We start from the raw sequence: 16,260 nt of genomic DNA on the forward strand, positions 1-16,260 counted from the left end.
GAATTACCTGATGATATTTGGGATTCATAATTTAAAAAATTCTAAAATAAAAATAAAATAGACTGCTTTTTTCACAGTTAAGTTGCTATATTACAACAATGTAACATTAACAACATCCATTATATAACAGATTCTTTTTGTTTAAAAATTACTAACCATTGTTATAACTGTATCTTTAGTCAAAATGAAAATAAATGTCTGATGAAAGGAGCGTGTGTTCTCCTGAAACGTCACAAAGAAAAAACTGTTTTCTTATGCTTGTAATAACCGTAAACTACAGGAAAATAATACTACAAAAATGTTGACTTTTCCAGGAACACAGTAAATTTCCCTGACTTTTCCAGAAAAATTAAATTGAATTTCTTTTCCAGGATTTCCAGGTTTTCCATACAGGTAGACACCCTGATTATTGTTTAGTTGAAGAAAAGTAACATAATGTATGCACAGAGGAAGGAAATCGGTCAAAAATTGCAATAATGGCTTCTTAATTTTTTTTAAATCCCAAATTTTTAAAATTTCTACATATTTATGGTGTCACAAGAACAGGAGTTCAAAGTAATATGCAATATTTTGCTGAAATTGAAACTGAGTAATGAGCCATTGGAAGAAAAGTGTAAACACACATAACTACTATGGTACAACCGTCAGACTGCTTGCCCAAAATAGAATTCAATAAGATTTGAACACAGAAGGGCAAGACCTCGTGACCTTGTATGTAGCCAGCACCCAAACTGACAGGTATGGAGAAGGATTGGTTCAGTTGTGTTGGGACAGGTGCGAGAAATAAAGCAAAAGGGAAATTCAGGGCAGTCTGTGAGACGGTCCATAGTACTTAAGGGCTACAAAATGGAGGGGATATAATAAAAAATGCTTACCTCAGTCCTCTGTCACTGGCCTTGGGTACATAGCCTGGTTCGATCACAACACATTTCTTCAATTTTGTGTCATTAAAAATCCTGTTCCTACACGACGAACACTGGCATCCAGGATGGCAACGAGATTTCGACTGGAAAATAATGAAACAAAATTATACTTTTACTTGTCTTGCACAATCAAGTTAACAATCTCTAAACCTAATCGTTTAACATTTTGTGGTGTTTGGCAGTTCAATGTACTTATGAAAAAACTGATACACTTTTGTCAATATTATTAATCATTTTATTTACAATCTCTGACATAAAAACCCTTCATTTAGGTTTAGGGTACAGGCATGCATATTTAGGGTTGAGCCGATGGCAATGTATCGGTATCGGAAAGTATCAGTTGAAATTCATCTACCGATACCAACTGATACTATCCCGACATTCCAGTCCTTCACGGGATCTGCAAAAATGCCGCAAGACACTTTCGCGGAGTTTAATTATCCTAGAAGTTATGCAAAATTCAAACTTCATTTTAATTTTTATTTTGCACCAATTTTGCATGAAAAACTGCATTTTGTGATTACATAACATTTATTTTAATATTCTGATATAATTCTTCAATATTCTAAATCAAATTTCTTGGCAAATTGATGCATATAATTGCAGAAAAATATTCACACACCAATACTGATCGATATTTTGAACAAATTTTAATTATTGCAATTTTCAAATATCGGTATCAGAATCAGTGGGTATCGGTGAGAATATCAGCATCAGTATCGGTTCAAGGTGGTATCGGCTAAACCCTAATATTTAGTTTTCACGGAAACACAAAATGTGAAAAAGCATACTGTAATGTTCATTCTTCACGTTTTTGAAGAGTGGAGGTGTGTTTTCCTACCATGTTTTGTCATGAAATGATATAAAATAAACTGCAAAATATGAAATAAACTTCTAAACCCGAAACTGAAAGTTTATTTGTTGATGCAACGTTATCTGAAGTCTGAATTTGTCCTGTCAGTTATGAAAATCAAAGAAAATTGATTGCTGTAAATATTTGAGAATCAAAAATGGTCTCCTTTAAACAGGAATAAACGTAATAATCTTATAACTACATCTATATGCTTTTCCGAGGGAAATGTTATACATTGTGTAATAAGTGTAGTTCTTACATCAAATTTAGGGTTATAGTCATCAAAATACCATTTTATATACGGCTTCTGATCCTGAAATGTATGCAGTTTTTGTGCTGAAATCTTGCTATTTTATTCACTATAAATATGCGAGCTTTACCAATTTGCCAAACAAAGGAACATTACACTACCAACATGTAGCATTTGAATACACTCACCTCGTAGCATTCACAAGAACTGTCATCGCAGCCTCCCCCACTGCAGCTGCAGAACCCTTTTCCACCCAGAACAATATCCCCGATCCGCATCATCCTGTATGACGATCTCCTCTCTGATTCGTTGGAGGAGTTGTTGTGGCAGCTTTCACAGTCACAGAAGTTGCATGCTTCCAAGCTCACGTAACATGGACAGCAGCTATGGATAAACAACACACACTCTTTCTTCACAACCATGAAAACTACCATTACGATTTAACTACTCGACTTTTAAAACAATAGAAAGTAATCACAATACTTGAATATATAACATAATATGCACGGTGTCTGCAAAGTCCCACACCAACAGCCAAATCATAGCATCTGTTCAATATGTTCTACATTGAGTTTCACGCAGGTCATTGAGTAAATGTGGAACATAGTACGAAGCTATGGCATGGCATTTGTCCTCGATCCTGGTGCGGAAGTGGGCAAGATTATGAATCTTCACACAGACACACTGCTCTTCAGGTACCTCTTGAATGCAAAGTCCAACAGATTGAAATCTGGCAAGCTTGGAGGCCATTAAACATGATCATGTGCTCAAGAACCTGCAATTCTGTCTACAGATTTATGTGGAACTCGATGTAGGACATGCTGAACAAATACTCTGTGTATGCAACTTTGCGAATACCCTGTACATGTTATGGGTGACTTACGAAGCATTTAGAACATGAATATTACATATTATCTCGAACAATATGTTTCATGCATGTCTTTGAGTAATGTTAGCACTTGAAAGACCTGTATTATACTTTACACATCTAGATCCTGCTTTTTAAAATAAGAAGCAAGGAATTTAAGTATTACATTATGTTGTGAAAATCAGAAGAGCAGGATTTTAATTTTTTTTTTTTTGATTGGATTTAGTTTATTTTATTTCACGGTTTGTGCCTCTTGGCTAATTTGCGAAGATGGGGATGAGTGATGAAATTGACATTCACAAACAACCAAACCCGAGTCGAACCCGGGACCCTTGGCGTCGCAGCACGATGTGCTAACCACTCGGCCACAGGGTCCGGCAGAAGAGCAGGAATGAAATTCAGTGCAGGAAAGCGCGAGTTGCTAATAATAACAAGACACATAGCTAAAAAATATACCAAGAATAAAGATGGACATGGAAGAGTTGAGGGTAGTGAAGAGTTTCAAATATGTAGAAAGCATAATTGAGAGAAGTGGAAGAATAGATGAAGAGGTAAACAGAAGAGGACAAATGGGAGGTGGACTCTATCAAAGTGTTCAAAGATTAATATGGAACAGGGGTGTACCTATGAAATGGAAGAAGGTAATATATAACACACACATAGAAACTTGGACAATGCCAAAGAGAGACAAAAGAAAGATGCAGGCAGTAGAGATGAAATTTTTAAGGAGTATATTGGGGAAGACTAGAAGGGATAGAATAAGGAATGAGGAGATCCGACAGACAGTGTGGGTGGTGAAATTTCAGGACAGAATAGATCAGGCACGGACGAGATGGTTTGGATACATGAAGAGGATGGATGCAGAAAGACTGCCAGTAAGTGCTTACCATGCACAAGGAGTGGGAAGAAGGCCAAGGGGGAGAGCAAGCGGAAAGTGTTAGGAGAAGAGACAAGATTGGAACACCGTGGAAAGAGAGGAGTGGTGGAAGACCAGAAGAAAATGCCGACCCAGCCAGAGGCAGGAAATGGTCAAGGATGATGATGATATGGCACACACACGAGCTGTATTTTAGAAAGTGATAAAAACATGAAAGCTCCATCAGGGTTGAAACAGGTTGCTGGACTAATATTGCTCTACCAACCTATTTTTTTCACTTACAGTTTTTATATTAATAAGAACAGAACATGCAAGGCAGCAATGGACATATCAGATGGTGAACTTACTTGTCAAGGCACTTTGATTTCATGCACCTGCAGCTGCTTCGAAGTAGAGGATTCCTTAAGGATGTCCCATCAGCACTGAAGAGCAAGCAGTCCCGCAGGATGTTTATGAATTCCTCTCTCACACTTACACCTCCTTTAGTTTGCTTCTCGCCACACAAACCACTCTCGATAATCTGGAACAAGATAATAGTTTGCTGCTGAGGTAGGAAGAGAGCAATGAGCTGTCATATTATACAGGCAATACTTTATGGAGAGTTATTAAAAAAGAACTCCCTGGTTTCATGATTTTATTGTGGAGAACTTATACAACATATTGTGACTACCTAGGTACACAGGTGTACAACCATGCCTGATGTTCACAAGTTGTTGTTTTTATTTAACAGTCTCACACATCAATGGTTCCATACTTCGCTTCTAGGAGTGTGCAATGCAACATGGCATCTGGAGAGGAGAAGGCACTGCAATTCCACGAACAAAATCTGTTACAACAGTGGAGGATGAAATTTCAGAATGAAGCACTAATGGAGAAAAGCACTCATAAGCATTACAAACAATTCATGACTACAGGTTGTCTGTACAAAGGGAAATCCAGTGGCCAACCATCAGAGTCGAACAAGACTGTCAAGTGGGTCCACGAAGCTTTCCAACAAAGCCCACGGAAATCAACCGATCAAGATCATCAACTGACACAAACAACTATCTGGAGAATTGTTTAAAGTGTCTATGAAATGAAGCCATTAATATTGCATTCAACAACATCAACTCAGGCATGCTGCGCAGTGTTTGGGGAGAATCAGAATATCACACTGACATCTGTTGTGTCGTGTGACGAACTCTCATACAGCACCTCTGTGTCATAAAAAGTTATTGTATTATACTTTGATATTGGACTGCAATAAAGAGAATAATTCCTTGAAACCAGCGAGTTCTTTTATAATAACCCTGTACTTGTATTTTTTAGAGCTGATCTGATATTGGCATCAATACAAATACCCTTTCCGATTCTTAGCAATACCGATGCTTGAAAGTTGTAACGACTAAGTACTTTCAAAACATTGTTAATATCAATATACAGGGAGGTTATTTCAGTCGTTTACCGTCACAGTGTCGGATGCCAAGCGGTACCTTCATGCAACAGGTCCCGGCAAATTGACTTACAGGAAGTCCGTAACAGAAACCGCTTGTTTTGTAATATTTCCACTTTTCACAATTACAGTTACAATTACAATTGAAATAAGCTCGTACCTTGTCGCAAGGATGCTGGAAAAGGTGTCTTCACAAATATTTCTGGCACCTTATTTCTGACATCTAACCTTAGATTAGATATCGCTACTTTATCCTCAGTTGTCGCGAGAGCGCCGGCAGCTTATCGGGGTTGGTGGGAGTTGTCAGCCACGAGAGGGTGCTTCATACTGAACGAATGCGACACTGTCGGCAGTGATGCCAACCGTAGGGACAAGTCCCTACGCATAGGGACTTTTCACTATATTTCGCCCGCGTATGGTCAGATTTTACCAAATAAGGGAAAACGTAGGGACTTTTTTCAATCTTGGAAAATAACATTTTAATGTGCAAAGTTTACTCTCCAGTCAGTTGCACTTTCTTCGTGCTCGGTTTGGAATGAATTGATTTAGTTTATCTGAATACTTTAGCGAGGAGGAGAAAAAAGAACTAACTAACAAATCTCCCTCAGAATTTTGGAACATGTTATCGGTTACCAAGAACTTTCAAGGCAAGTTCCTTTTTGAAAACATTTCTACTCTCGCGAAAATAGTGCTAACATTGCCACATTCCAACGTGGAAACGGTAAAAAAGGTAAAGGTAAAGTGTTCCCCTGTGCATAGCACCACGCCATGAAGGCGTGCGTATAGGGGGTGTGGGGGTAACGCCCCACACTTTCTTGATCCGGTCGTGAGTGGGGGTGATGTGATCAGCACCACGCCCCTGACCGCCTTTACCCCCCAGGGTTTCCCCCAGGTACCCATGTTATTCGACGCTGGGTGGGCGCCGGGGCCGCTTCCACCGTTAGAAAAGTTCCCGGATTTGAACCAGCCGGGGATCGAACCCGGGACCTTGAGCATGGTAGTCAGACGCGTTACCGACTGAGCCACCGCGTGGAAACGGAAAGAATATTTTCAATGTTAAGTGATACAAAAACAAAAAAGAGAAATAAAATGGGACCAGAATTGTTCAAGACTGCAGAAAATACAGCATCACCAACTAACCTCTATCTCTTCACAACAGCAACATGTATGACTTCAAATAACATAATCAACAGTAAACGACTCAACGTTATTCATTAGGGATGTGCGGGATCCCGAAAAGTCGGGACCGGGATCGGGAAAAAAAATTCCCATCCCAATCCTGACTTCGGGAAATGACTTCCCGACTTTTCGGGATCCCAAGCAGTCGGGAAATACCGAAATAGGCAAACATAGTTAAAATTTGGGGTCGTAGTAATATCAGGAATGTATATTTTGTTTTAAAAAAAAACTGGGAGGTGTCCTGTATTGTAAACTCGCTCCTTCATTAATTGTGGAAGCACAGAGCAGAAAGATTTGGTAAGTAAATGTGTATATTTTATCTTCTGTTTTGCATGCTCATGAGGTGTTGTTTTCTTTAGTCCCTTTACTTGGCGTAAGGACATTTGGTCCGTTGTAGGGACATTGCCGAAAAATGGTTAGCAACACTGTCGGCTACCAGACGTAGTGAGTGTACCGTACCCTCCTCCTGCTCACTTCTGTTTGCGTTTATCAGTACGCGTGTTTTTTATACTGTTATTGATTTGGTGTGCTATTCAGTGCTAGTGCTTTATTGTGGTTTAATTGTTATTCATTCATTACTTATGCCGCTAAACAAATATAGTCTTGAACAAAGAGTTTTTATGTACGATAATTATGTGAAAACGAATTCTTGCAGAAAATTGGTCAGGCAATTACGAGAGACAGGATCTCTTGAACCTAAGAAATGTGTTGTATTGCTGTTGAAGGAGGTCATTTTCAACATCTCTTATAACACAGGAGGTTAGTGATCATCATTATTATTACTTTTAAATATCATTTTACGCTTTCGGTTTGCTTTATGCGCCGTGATGCTGTCTTCCCTTTCTGTGATACAGTAGCGATGTCTAATCTAAGATTAGATGTCACAAATAAGGTGCCAGAAATATTTGTATTTGGAAGGACACCTTTTCCAGCATCCTTGCGACAAGGTACGTGCTTATTTCAATTGTAATTGTAACTGTAATTGTGAAAAGTGGAAACATTACAAAACAAGCGGTTTTTGTTACGACTTCCTGTAAGTCAATTTGCCGGGATCTGTTGCATGAAGGCGGCCGACGCTGTGACGGTAAACGACTGAAATAACCTTCCTGTATAAGTATTCCATTACAATTACATACACCATTTGCTTTAATTGATTGATTTGGTATATTTTACTTTGCTCTTCTGCGACTTTTGGCTAATTGTAAATATGAGGATGAAGGATATGATGAAACTGATGAATGGGCACTCACAAAGAACACACATACCCAGGCTGGGATTTGAACCCAGGACCCCTGGCATCATAGCATGCTGTACTGATCACTCTGCCATGTATGCCGCCAGGTTTGCTTTAAATATTCAAGAATTACATCTGCTTTTCCACACAATGCCATTGCAAAATGAATAAATAATAATAATAAAAAAAACTTCAATTTTTGCAGATCCCATGATACACTCAAAACCCTAGGATAGTATCTAGTAGCAGCAAATTAATTCCAAGCCATAGTATTTTCTCATTTTGCATTGGTATTCTTACACTTTGAACTAATCATCGGGATAGGCAGGAATAATTATTTCATGAAATTGATGAACAGACCCTCAGAGAGAATTTTCTGTCCCATTCTCGAATGAGAATTTTGGTGGCAAGTCAGTAAGTCAATCACTTAATGATCACTTGGACCTTTGGTCTTTCGAAAAATGGCCATGATATTAGAAATTTTGAAAAATTGCATCTGCTTGAAATTACTACTAGAACATTCAAATCAACCTTTGTGTGGTTTGCTTTTGCTATTGTCTAGATAGCTACATGAAATAGTTTCATGGCTGAATAAACCTATTAAACTATTGTGACAACATGTAAGCAGGAAGATTCATGTGAATGGGCTGGAAGAAATTCTAAGCAGATGCATTTTTTTTTAAATTTGGAGTATCAGCTATTTTTCGACAGAAGACAAAATTTTGAAAATAGTGTCACTTGCATCAGTGAAAGATCCAGCTGAACCTTAATTACTCAGTTACCTACGTAGTTTATTACTACCGTACTTACGCATGTATAATACGCGTGTGTGTATAATGCGCACCCTGGTTTTTGATGGGGAAAAGAGATTAACAATTACATCTCATATATAATAATGGGGAAAAGAGACTAACAATTACATCTCATATACCGCGTGAGGCACCTAAAAGTACCACCTGAAATAGCGAAGAAACCAGAAACAGTAGCGATGTGAGGTTTGCGGGAAACAATAATATCAAATGGGGCTCGTAAATCGGAGGTATGGGGTGGGTCGAAAAATATCGACAAATGGGGCATCTGGAGCAAAGTCATATTTTTTTAAATGGAACGATATACAATAACATGCATAATATAAAAGAGCACACACAGAGAAACACAACGCCGTTGGTCTCATGCATCTACTGCACATCGGAACGAAGATATGGCCATGTGAAAATATGTAAACAAACTAACAAGTGGCCCACTTGACCGTCAGTACCACGGCATGTACAAGTATGAGATGTCGGAAGCCATTGGACAAGATGAAGACAGAACGTGTTAAAGGAAGAAAAAATACAGTAGACATCGTCAGCACCATGTATTTGACAGTGTTACAGCATAATGAAAATGACCATGACAGTATGTCGAAGAACCACTGCGTAAGAAGCAAAAACCTGTCAAAGTGTGTGTTCAAAGTGGTGGTTGTCAGCTGCGATACAGGCAACGAGGTGCCCACGCAAAGATCGTTGCACAGAATGTAGCATCTCGTAGGGAATGTCCCTACAGGCCGCAGTGATGCGGTGTTGCATATCCTCTGGAGTTGATGGCACATCCCGGTAGACAATGTCCTTCAGCTTTCCCCACAGAAAAAAGTCTAACGGTGTCAAATCTGGGGAATGAGCCGGCCATTTGACAAGCCCTCCACGTCCAATCCAACGATTTGGAAATGTATTTTCCACACATGCTGTAGCACGTCTTGCACTGTGAGCTGGGCACCCGTCATGTTGGTACCACATTTCCCTCCTTGTCTGAAGTGGTATGTCCTCCAATAGTACAGGCAGTTCATGTTGTAAAAACTGTATGTATCGGTCAGTATTCAGTGTCCCTTGTATAAAAAAGGGCCAATGAGATGTTCACCCACTATACCACACCACACGTTCACACTCCATGGGTGCTGGCGTTCCACTTGGCGAAGCCAATGTGGATTTGTCACCGACCAATAGTGCATGTTCCTTAGGTTGACACTTCCATGATTGGTAAAAGTTGCCTCGTCAGTGAAGAGGATACGTGACAAATCGGGTGTGTCGTGTCGTAACATCCATGTGCAAAACCGAACACGGTACGCAAAATCATTCCCATGAAGTTCCTGATGGAGGGAGATATGATATGGGTGAAACTTGTGTGTGTGCAGAATGCGCAATACACTTCGCTGACTCATCCCAGCATCCCTGGCAATTTCACGGGAGCTAACGTGCGGATTCACAGCAACAGCGGCGAGAACATTTGTTGCACCTGCCTCACCTGTAGTTGGCTTGTTAAGCACACGTGCTCGTGGTGTTACATTTCCGGTGTCTCTTAATTTAATAAATAACTTACCACACAGACGTCGAGATGGCTGTCGTCTGTCTGGATATCTCTCTGCGTACACACGGTAGGCTTCTGAGGCATTATTTCGGCATTCCCCATAAATCAGGATCATGTCCGCTTTTTCTATGTTTGTGAACACCATAATCTTCGCTCTTACCACTACGACTGCTTGCTATGAACTAACACGATCTCGTGGACCTGCTATCAAAACTTGCTCTGTGTAAAGGCAGTTCTGTCAGGCACCTGAGAAGTCTTACATGCCATGGTACTGACGGTCAAGTGGGCCACTTGTTCGTTTGTTTACATATTTTCACATGGCCATATCTTCGTTCCTATGTGCAGTAGATGCATGAGACCAACGGCGTTGTGTTTCTCTGCATGTGCTCTTTTATATTATGCATGTTATTGTATATCGTTCCATCAAAAAAAATATGACTTTGCTCCAGATGCCCCATTTGTAGATATTTTTCGACCCACCCCAAACCTTCGATTTACGAGCCCTATTTTATATTATTGTTTCCCACAAACCTCACATCGCTACTGTTTCTGGTTTCTTCGCTATTTCAGGTGGTACTTTTAGGTGCCTCACGCGGTATAATGAACACTTCAGCTTCAAGAAATGGCTTTCTTAGTTGTAGGTCTTAAACATGCTGCTATGCCAATCAAGAGGCCACAAATGTGTCCTACATAACAATGTTGTAGGGCCTATTTGTTAGCCACATTGATGTGGTTACATTAGTTACAGCTTTTATTGGTGCTTCGGAACAATAATTCCAAATATAGATTATGAGGTCATTGATTGGTTATACAAGGGTCGTTCAAGGTTGACCGGGATTTTCGTACGTAAAAAATCGATGAATAGCCGGATCATGATGAAACGTGCGGGTGACGTAATGTATTCCTTCGCGAGTAACTAGCCCCCGGCATGACGTATTTCGCGCATGCGCAGCAGTTGCAGCGAACATGGCGGCAAGCAGTGTGTCTGTGGAACAGCGGTGTGTAATCAAATTTCTCGTGAAGGAGAAAGTGAAACCAGCTGAGATTTTCAGACGATTGCAAGCACAGTATGGTGAACAAACGATGTCGCGGACAAGAGTGTACGAATGGTGTGAGCAGTTTTGCGAAGGACGGGAGCTGGTGACAAATGAAGCGCATGGACACATTCGCCCGACTGCAGTCACACCAGTGAATATCGCACGTGTTGAGCAAATGATTCTTGAGAACCGGCGAGTAACAGTGCGGGATATTGCTGCCGAGGTGAATATCAGTGTCGGGAGTGTGGAGACAATCATTCACGACCTCTTACGCTTCCGCAAAATCTGTGCAAGGTGGGTTCCCCGCCAGCTGACATTCGATCAGAAGTGGACACGCATATTAGCCGCCAAATCAATAAATCATTTGGAACACTTAGATTCTTGTTTAAATTTAACAAACTATTATCTTCAGAAATCAAGCAGCGATTAGTTGAAACACTTATATATCCATTTCTCGACTATTGTGACGTAGTGTACTCTGGTAGAATAAATAAAACTTTACAAGCAAAGATTCAAAAATGCCAAAATGCGTGCATGCGGTTCATATTTTGCATCCCGAGACGTGAACATATTTTACCTTCCATAAATAATAAGAATATCCTCAATATGTACCGTAGGTGGCTACTGCATACATATTGCCTTATACATAAAATTATTACATCTGGCAAGCCGTCGTATCTGGCAGACATGTTGATCCCTCGCACCAGTATACACAGCCACCATACAAGAAATAATTTCAAATTTAACCTTCCACTCTGCAACACACAGGCATATCAGTCGTCGTTTTCATATTTTGTTGCAAAAATATGGAGTGCCCTACCTAAGAGCATGTCGAGCATATCTAAAATAGAATCTTTCCAAAATGAAGTAAAGAATTTTCTTTTGGCAGAGCAGAGATTGTGTTCAAATACTATGATGTAACTTGTATGTTTATGTTATGTATTTTGTCTACATGTTTTTCTTTTTATTTATTTTTCATTCATTTTATTTTATTTTTATGTAGTTGTCTTTCACAATTTTTGTATCATTTTATTCATACATTATTACAATTATTTTATCAATAGATTTTGTAACTAAATCATACAGTTTATTACACACTGTATTAATACTGTAATAACATAAGAAATGTAAATTTAAATGTAATCGATGACACGGGTTAGGTGGCAGAACAGCCTCAGGCTGAACCTCGCCCACGTAAATAAAGAATTTGAATTTGAATAAAGAATTTGACGGTCTGTGAACAGCTTCTGAATCGGTTTCGAGCAGGTGATGAATTGTTGCAATCCATCATCACGTGTGATGAAACATGGTTGCACAATTCAACCCAAGAAAAGCAAAATGCAGCTGTCCGCTGGAAAGATCATGGCAAGTGTCTTCTGGGACATGAAGGGCGTTATCCATGTGGATTTTCTGGACAAAGGGAGCACGATTAATGCCCAGTATTACTCCACATTGGTGAGTGGTGCTGTACGAAAGTCCATTCGCAAGAAAAGACCTGGGATGTTGTCTGGAAATGTCATTCTTCTCCATGAAAATGACCACCCTCACACGGCCAATGTGACAACAACAACTCTGGCCGACATGCGCTGGGAAGTTCTGCACCATCCCCCCTACAGTCTGGATTTAGCCCCCAGTGTTTTATTTGTTTGCACCCCTTAAAGACCATCTGGGAGGGAAGAAATTCACGCCAGACGAATCACTGCGGAGCGATGTCTTCCAGTGGCTACGACAAAAACCAAGTTCTTTCTACGCCAAAGGAATTCGGGAGCTGCCAGAACGATGGCAACGGTGCCTCGGCGCGCACGGAGAATACTTGGAAAAACTGACATAGTTTGGTGTTTCTTCTGCTACCTATTTCCTCTGCAGAAATAAAAGTCCCGGTCAACCTTGAACGACCCTTGTATTTAGGCTCTAACTTTGATGTAGAGTTTTGCTCATTCCTTCTTTACTTGAAAATATGCTTTTATCGTGACTAACGTAACAAATGTACGAGGCACATTCAGGACCCTCAAACTAACAGTTAGCAGCACACGATTTCTTCCATTAAGGCCTTTACACAGTCCATACATGTTATATTGTTTGGCTAGTAATGCATTTGAATTATTATTTCCCTTTTCCTTATCTTTTCTTTCATCAAAAGTACCATAAAAACAGAACGTTCCTTCATTTTGTGATGAGCTTATTTCAACAGAATTGCATATTAGTGTTGCCATCTTGAATGGAATACTGTTGCCATATTCAGAAACAACGATATGTATTCTAGTTTTTTGGACTTTTAACCACTGTTATTTTTTTAAAAAAAGATAACAGTGGTTAAAAGTCCAAAAAACTAGAATGAATGATATGTAACATGATAGGGTTCCTTAATCATGAAAAATCAATGCAAGTTGTCACAAAATCATGGAATGACCCTGTACGGTTTCATGTTGGCTGTCTGAATTATTCCGTGCATAATACACACCACAGTTTTTGAGAGGAAATTTTTTGGAAAAAAATGCACATTATACATGAGTAAATACGGTATTATTGTATTGCCCATAAAATAGGAAGCAACAAACACCAGCGTGCGCATGCAAAAATATACTAACCAACTCTTATTAATTATTTAAACAACAAAATCACCTTCAGAAAGTTGCTGTTGGAGACTAAGTAGGTGTCGCCCGTTGACGGAACATTGTACAGCTTCACAGGAGACTGGACCTTCCCGAAGACAGACATGAGCGTTGTCAATGGCTTCTGTGCATCACTCGTGACCATCACCATCAGAGAACCGTCAGAGGAGACCTTGGAGAAGGCTGGTTTCATTGTGCCACTGCGAAGAGGTGGTATCGCAACTTTTCCTCCAGAGACGATTAGGTTTCCGTTGGTTGATGAACTCGACATGGACATCGCACAAGCTGCATCTGCTTCTTTGGATTCTACCAGTGCTCTCGCCAGCTTGGAATACAGTTTCCCTCTCTCCATTTTTTCCAAGTTCTGTTTCATTTTCTGAATTTGTTGTGTTGATAGCTTTCCTTCCTGAGAATAAAGAAATGGTAACAGTTTCGAATGTTAAATGACTTTTCAAAAGTTATATAGGAGTGTTAGGAATTACTTTGATTACTGGAAATTAGAAATGGGCCGACATGAAATTTTGGCCAATACTGATAAAGTACTGATATAAAATTTACCAATCCGATATAAATTAAAATGGTCCTTGAAGAACCTGAATGGATGCAGAGCAAAAGAAGTTGCATATTTAGACATTTACTTTTTTTAAAAATTAGGACATGGAAGTTATCCATAAAAATTAAACAAAATGACAGAATTTTGCACTAAATTATAAGATATTTATGGATATATTGGATCGGTAAAATAATAGGTAATCTTACCGATACACCAGTGGCGGCTGCTTAATACGTGCTACCGTGCTATAGCACGTTGCTAAATTTGTTAAATTGAAAAGAAGAAAAAAGCAAATCTCACAGATGCAAGAAGTTTAATGAAGCCCCAAAGTGAAATGAAACTTCTCATGTTAAGAGCCTCAACATTTACCAGCGGCGCCACGTATTTCCCTCACGCTGGCTATAAGGAATAGCGTACCGTGCTAAAATCTCAACAGCACGTTTTCGCCCCTTTTTCATCCCTCCGCGCATGAATACTGTACACCCCCACTCCTCGATTTGTACGGGGGATAGTGTCCCGGCTCTAGAAAAATCGTCTGCTAGCGTGCTACAGGAGGAATCAGCACGGTAAGTGTGCCATCTCAGGAAAAGAAGAAAGTCTACGACAACCTATTGCCTCTGTCAGAACAACGTTTCATAATGTAATTTTCAAACGTTCTGTACGTTATCAGTGTAGAGTTATGTAATGTTTGTAGCATGTCGTATACATTTGCAGCACCTGCAAAAAAGTTGGAACGCGAATTGACACTACCCCTTAGCCTTTAATCTATTTCGGTGGTAAGTTGTAAAGATTGCAACTCTGAAACTATAGTCCGTGCCTTTTTTGCTTCCGAAAGTGGATTCTGCTACGTAATTTATGTTCAGGAAATTCTAATTTTATATTTTATCTAAATTGCCTGTTTTTAAATGCTACATATTTCCTTGTGTTTATGTAGCACTTCAATAGTCAAGAAACAAACTTACAGAGTACCGTCATTTTTCCCCGGCTTACAGATCCGAAAATTTTCCGCGCGGTTCATTGTGTTAAAATCGCGTGGCGCGTGAAGTGGTGGTCATTGTTATGAAGGATTAGCTATTTGTTGTTGTTAGAAGTGAAAGTGAGTGTGTGTTAGTGTACCATGAATTCGGTGGATTCTTTGTTGCAGCGACCTTTCTCTTCAAGAACACTTGAAGAAAAGTTGGAAATAAAAGCGTTAAGACGGCCGTTGCCAGATTTGGATCTATCGCAAAATGCAAAGGGAGGTAAGAACGCTACGCATAAAAGGCGATTTAATAGAAAACTGTAATATAGTGAACCATGGTTTTGTGGGTGTCAAATTCGAAATGCATTATTCTGTTTTCCTTGCATACTTTTTGGAAGTAATGATTCGTGGTCTGAAGGAGGGGTAAAAGATCTAGGACATTTATGTGAATATATGAGAAAGCATAGTGAAAGCAAAAAGCACATGAATAACGAGTTAAATTTTGTCTCTCTCGGAACTGTCAACATAGCAACGCAGTTAAGCCACGTTTATCTAGAATCTCATAATGAACAAGTTGAAAAAAATCGCCACGTCTTGTCAAAAATCATAGACTGCATCACTGTGGAGCTTTTGCATTGTCCCTGCGTGGCCGGCCACGATGAAACAGATTCCTCCGCAAAACCTGGGATATTTTTAGGGCTCCTTGATTTTGTCAGCAGTTTAGACAATGCTGTTAAAGAACATCTTGACAACAGCACTGTATTTAAAGGCACTCGATCTCGCCATCGAAGTTCCGGGTTGAAGTCTCGGCCCAGGTATGGGTATTCTTTGTAATACTTTGTAATAATGAAATTAATGAAGGGGCATTCACAAACAATACCCATACCCTGGCCGAGACTCCAACCCGGAACTTCGATAGCGAGATCGAAAGTCGACCACTTAACGTTCGTGGCCACGTATGTGTTGGTGGGGGGGGGGGGTAGGGGGCATTATAAGTACATGAAAAACAGCATCAGTTGTAGCACGCATCTTTGAAAAGTCACGAGCCGCCGCTGCGATACACGGATATGTCTATAATAGCTGATACTGAGAGTACAGATTAATATGTCCCATTACTACTCAGTGTTGTTACGATTTT

General features: G+C 39.8%; 1 protein-coding gene across 1 annotated transcript in view; it reads right to left on the reverse strand.

The window, feature by feature from the left end:
* The window catches only part of LOC145995983 (uncharacterized), a 72,709-nt gene that overhangs the window by 22,414 nt on the left and 34,035 nt on the right, over positions 1–16,260 (reverse strand). Inside the window, exons 8-11 of the mRNA XM_083132097.1 lie at positions 13,619–14,014; positions 4,119–4,291; positions 2,215–2,410; positions 876–1,006 (exon numbers count right to left, since the gene is read on the reverse strand). Coding sequence (XP_082988223.1) covers positions 876–1,006; positions 2,215–2,410; positions 4,119–4,291; positions 13,619–14,014 — 896 coding nt within the window. The remainder of the gene's footprint in view (positions 1–875; positions 1,007–2,214; positions 2,411–4,118; positions 4,292–13,618; positions 14,015–16,260) is intronic.

The sequence above is a fragment of the Lepisma saccharinum genome, chromosome 12 (assembly GCF_977018435.1).
Source record: "Lepisma saccharinum chromosome 12, izLepSacc3.1, whole genome shotgun sequence".
NCBI lineage: Eukaryota > Metazoa > Arthropoda > Insecta > Zygentoma > Lepismatidae > Lepisma > Lepisma saccharinum.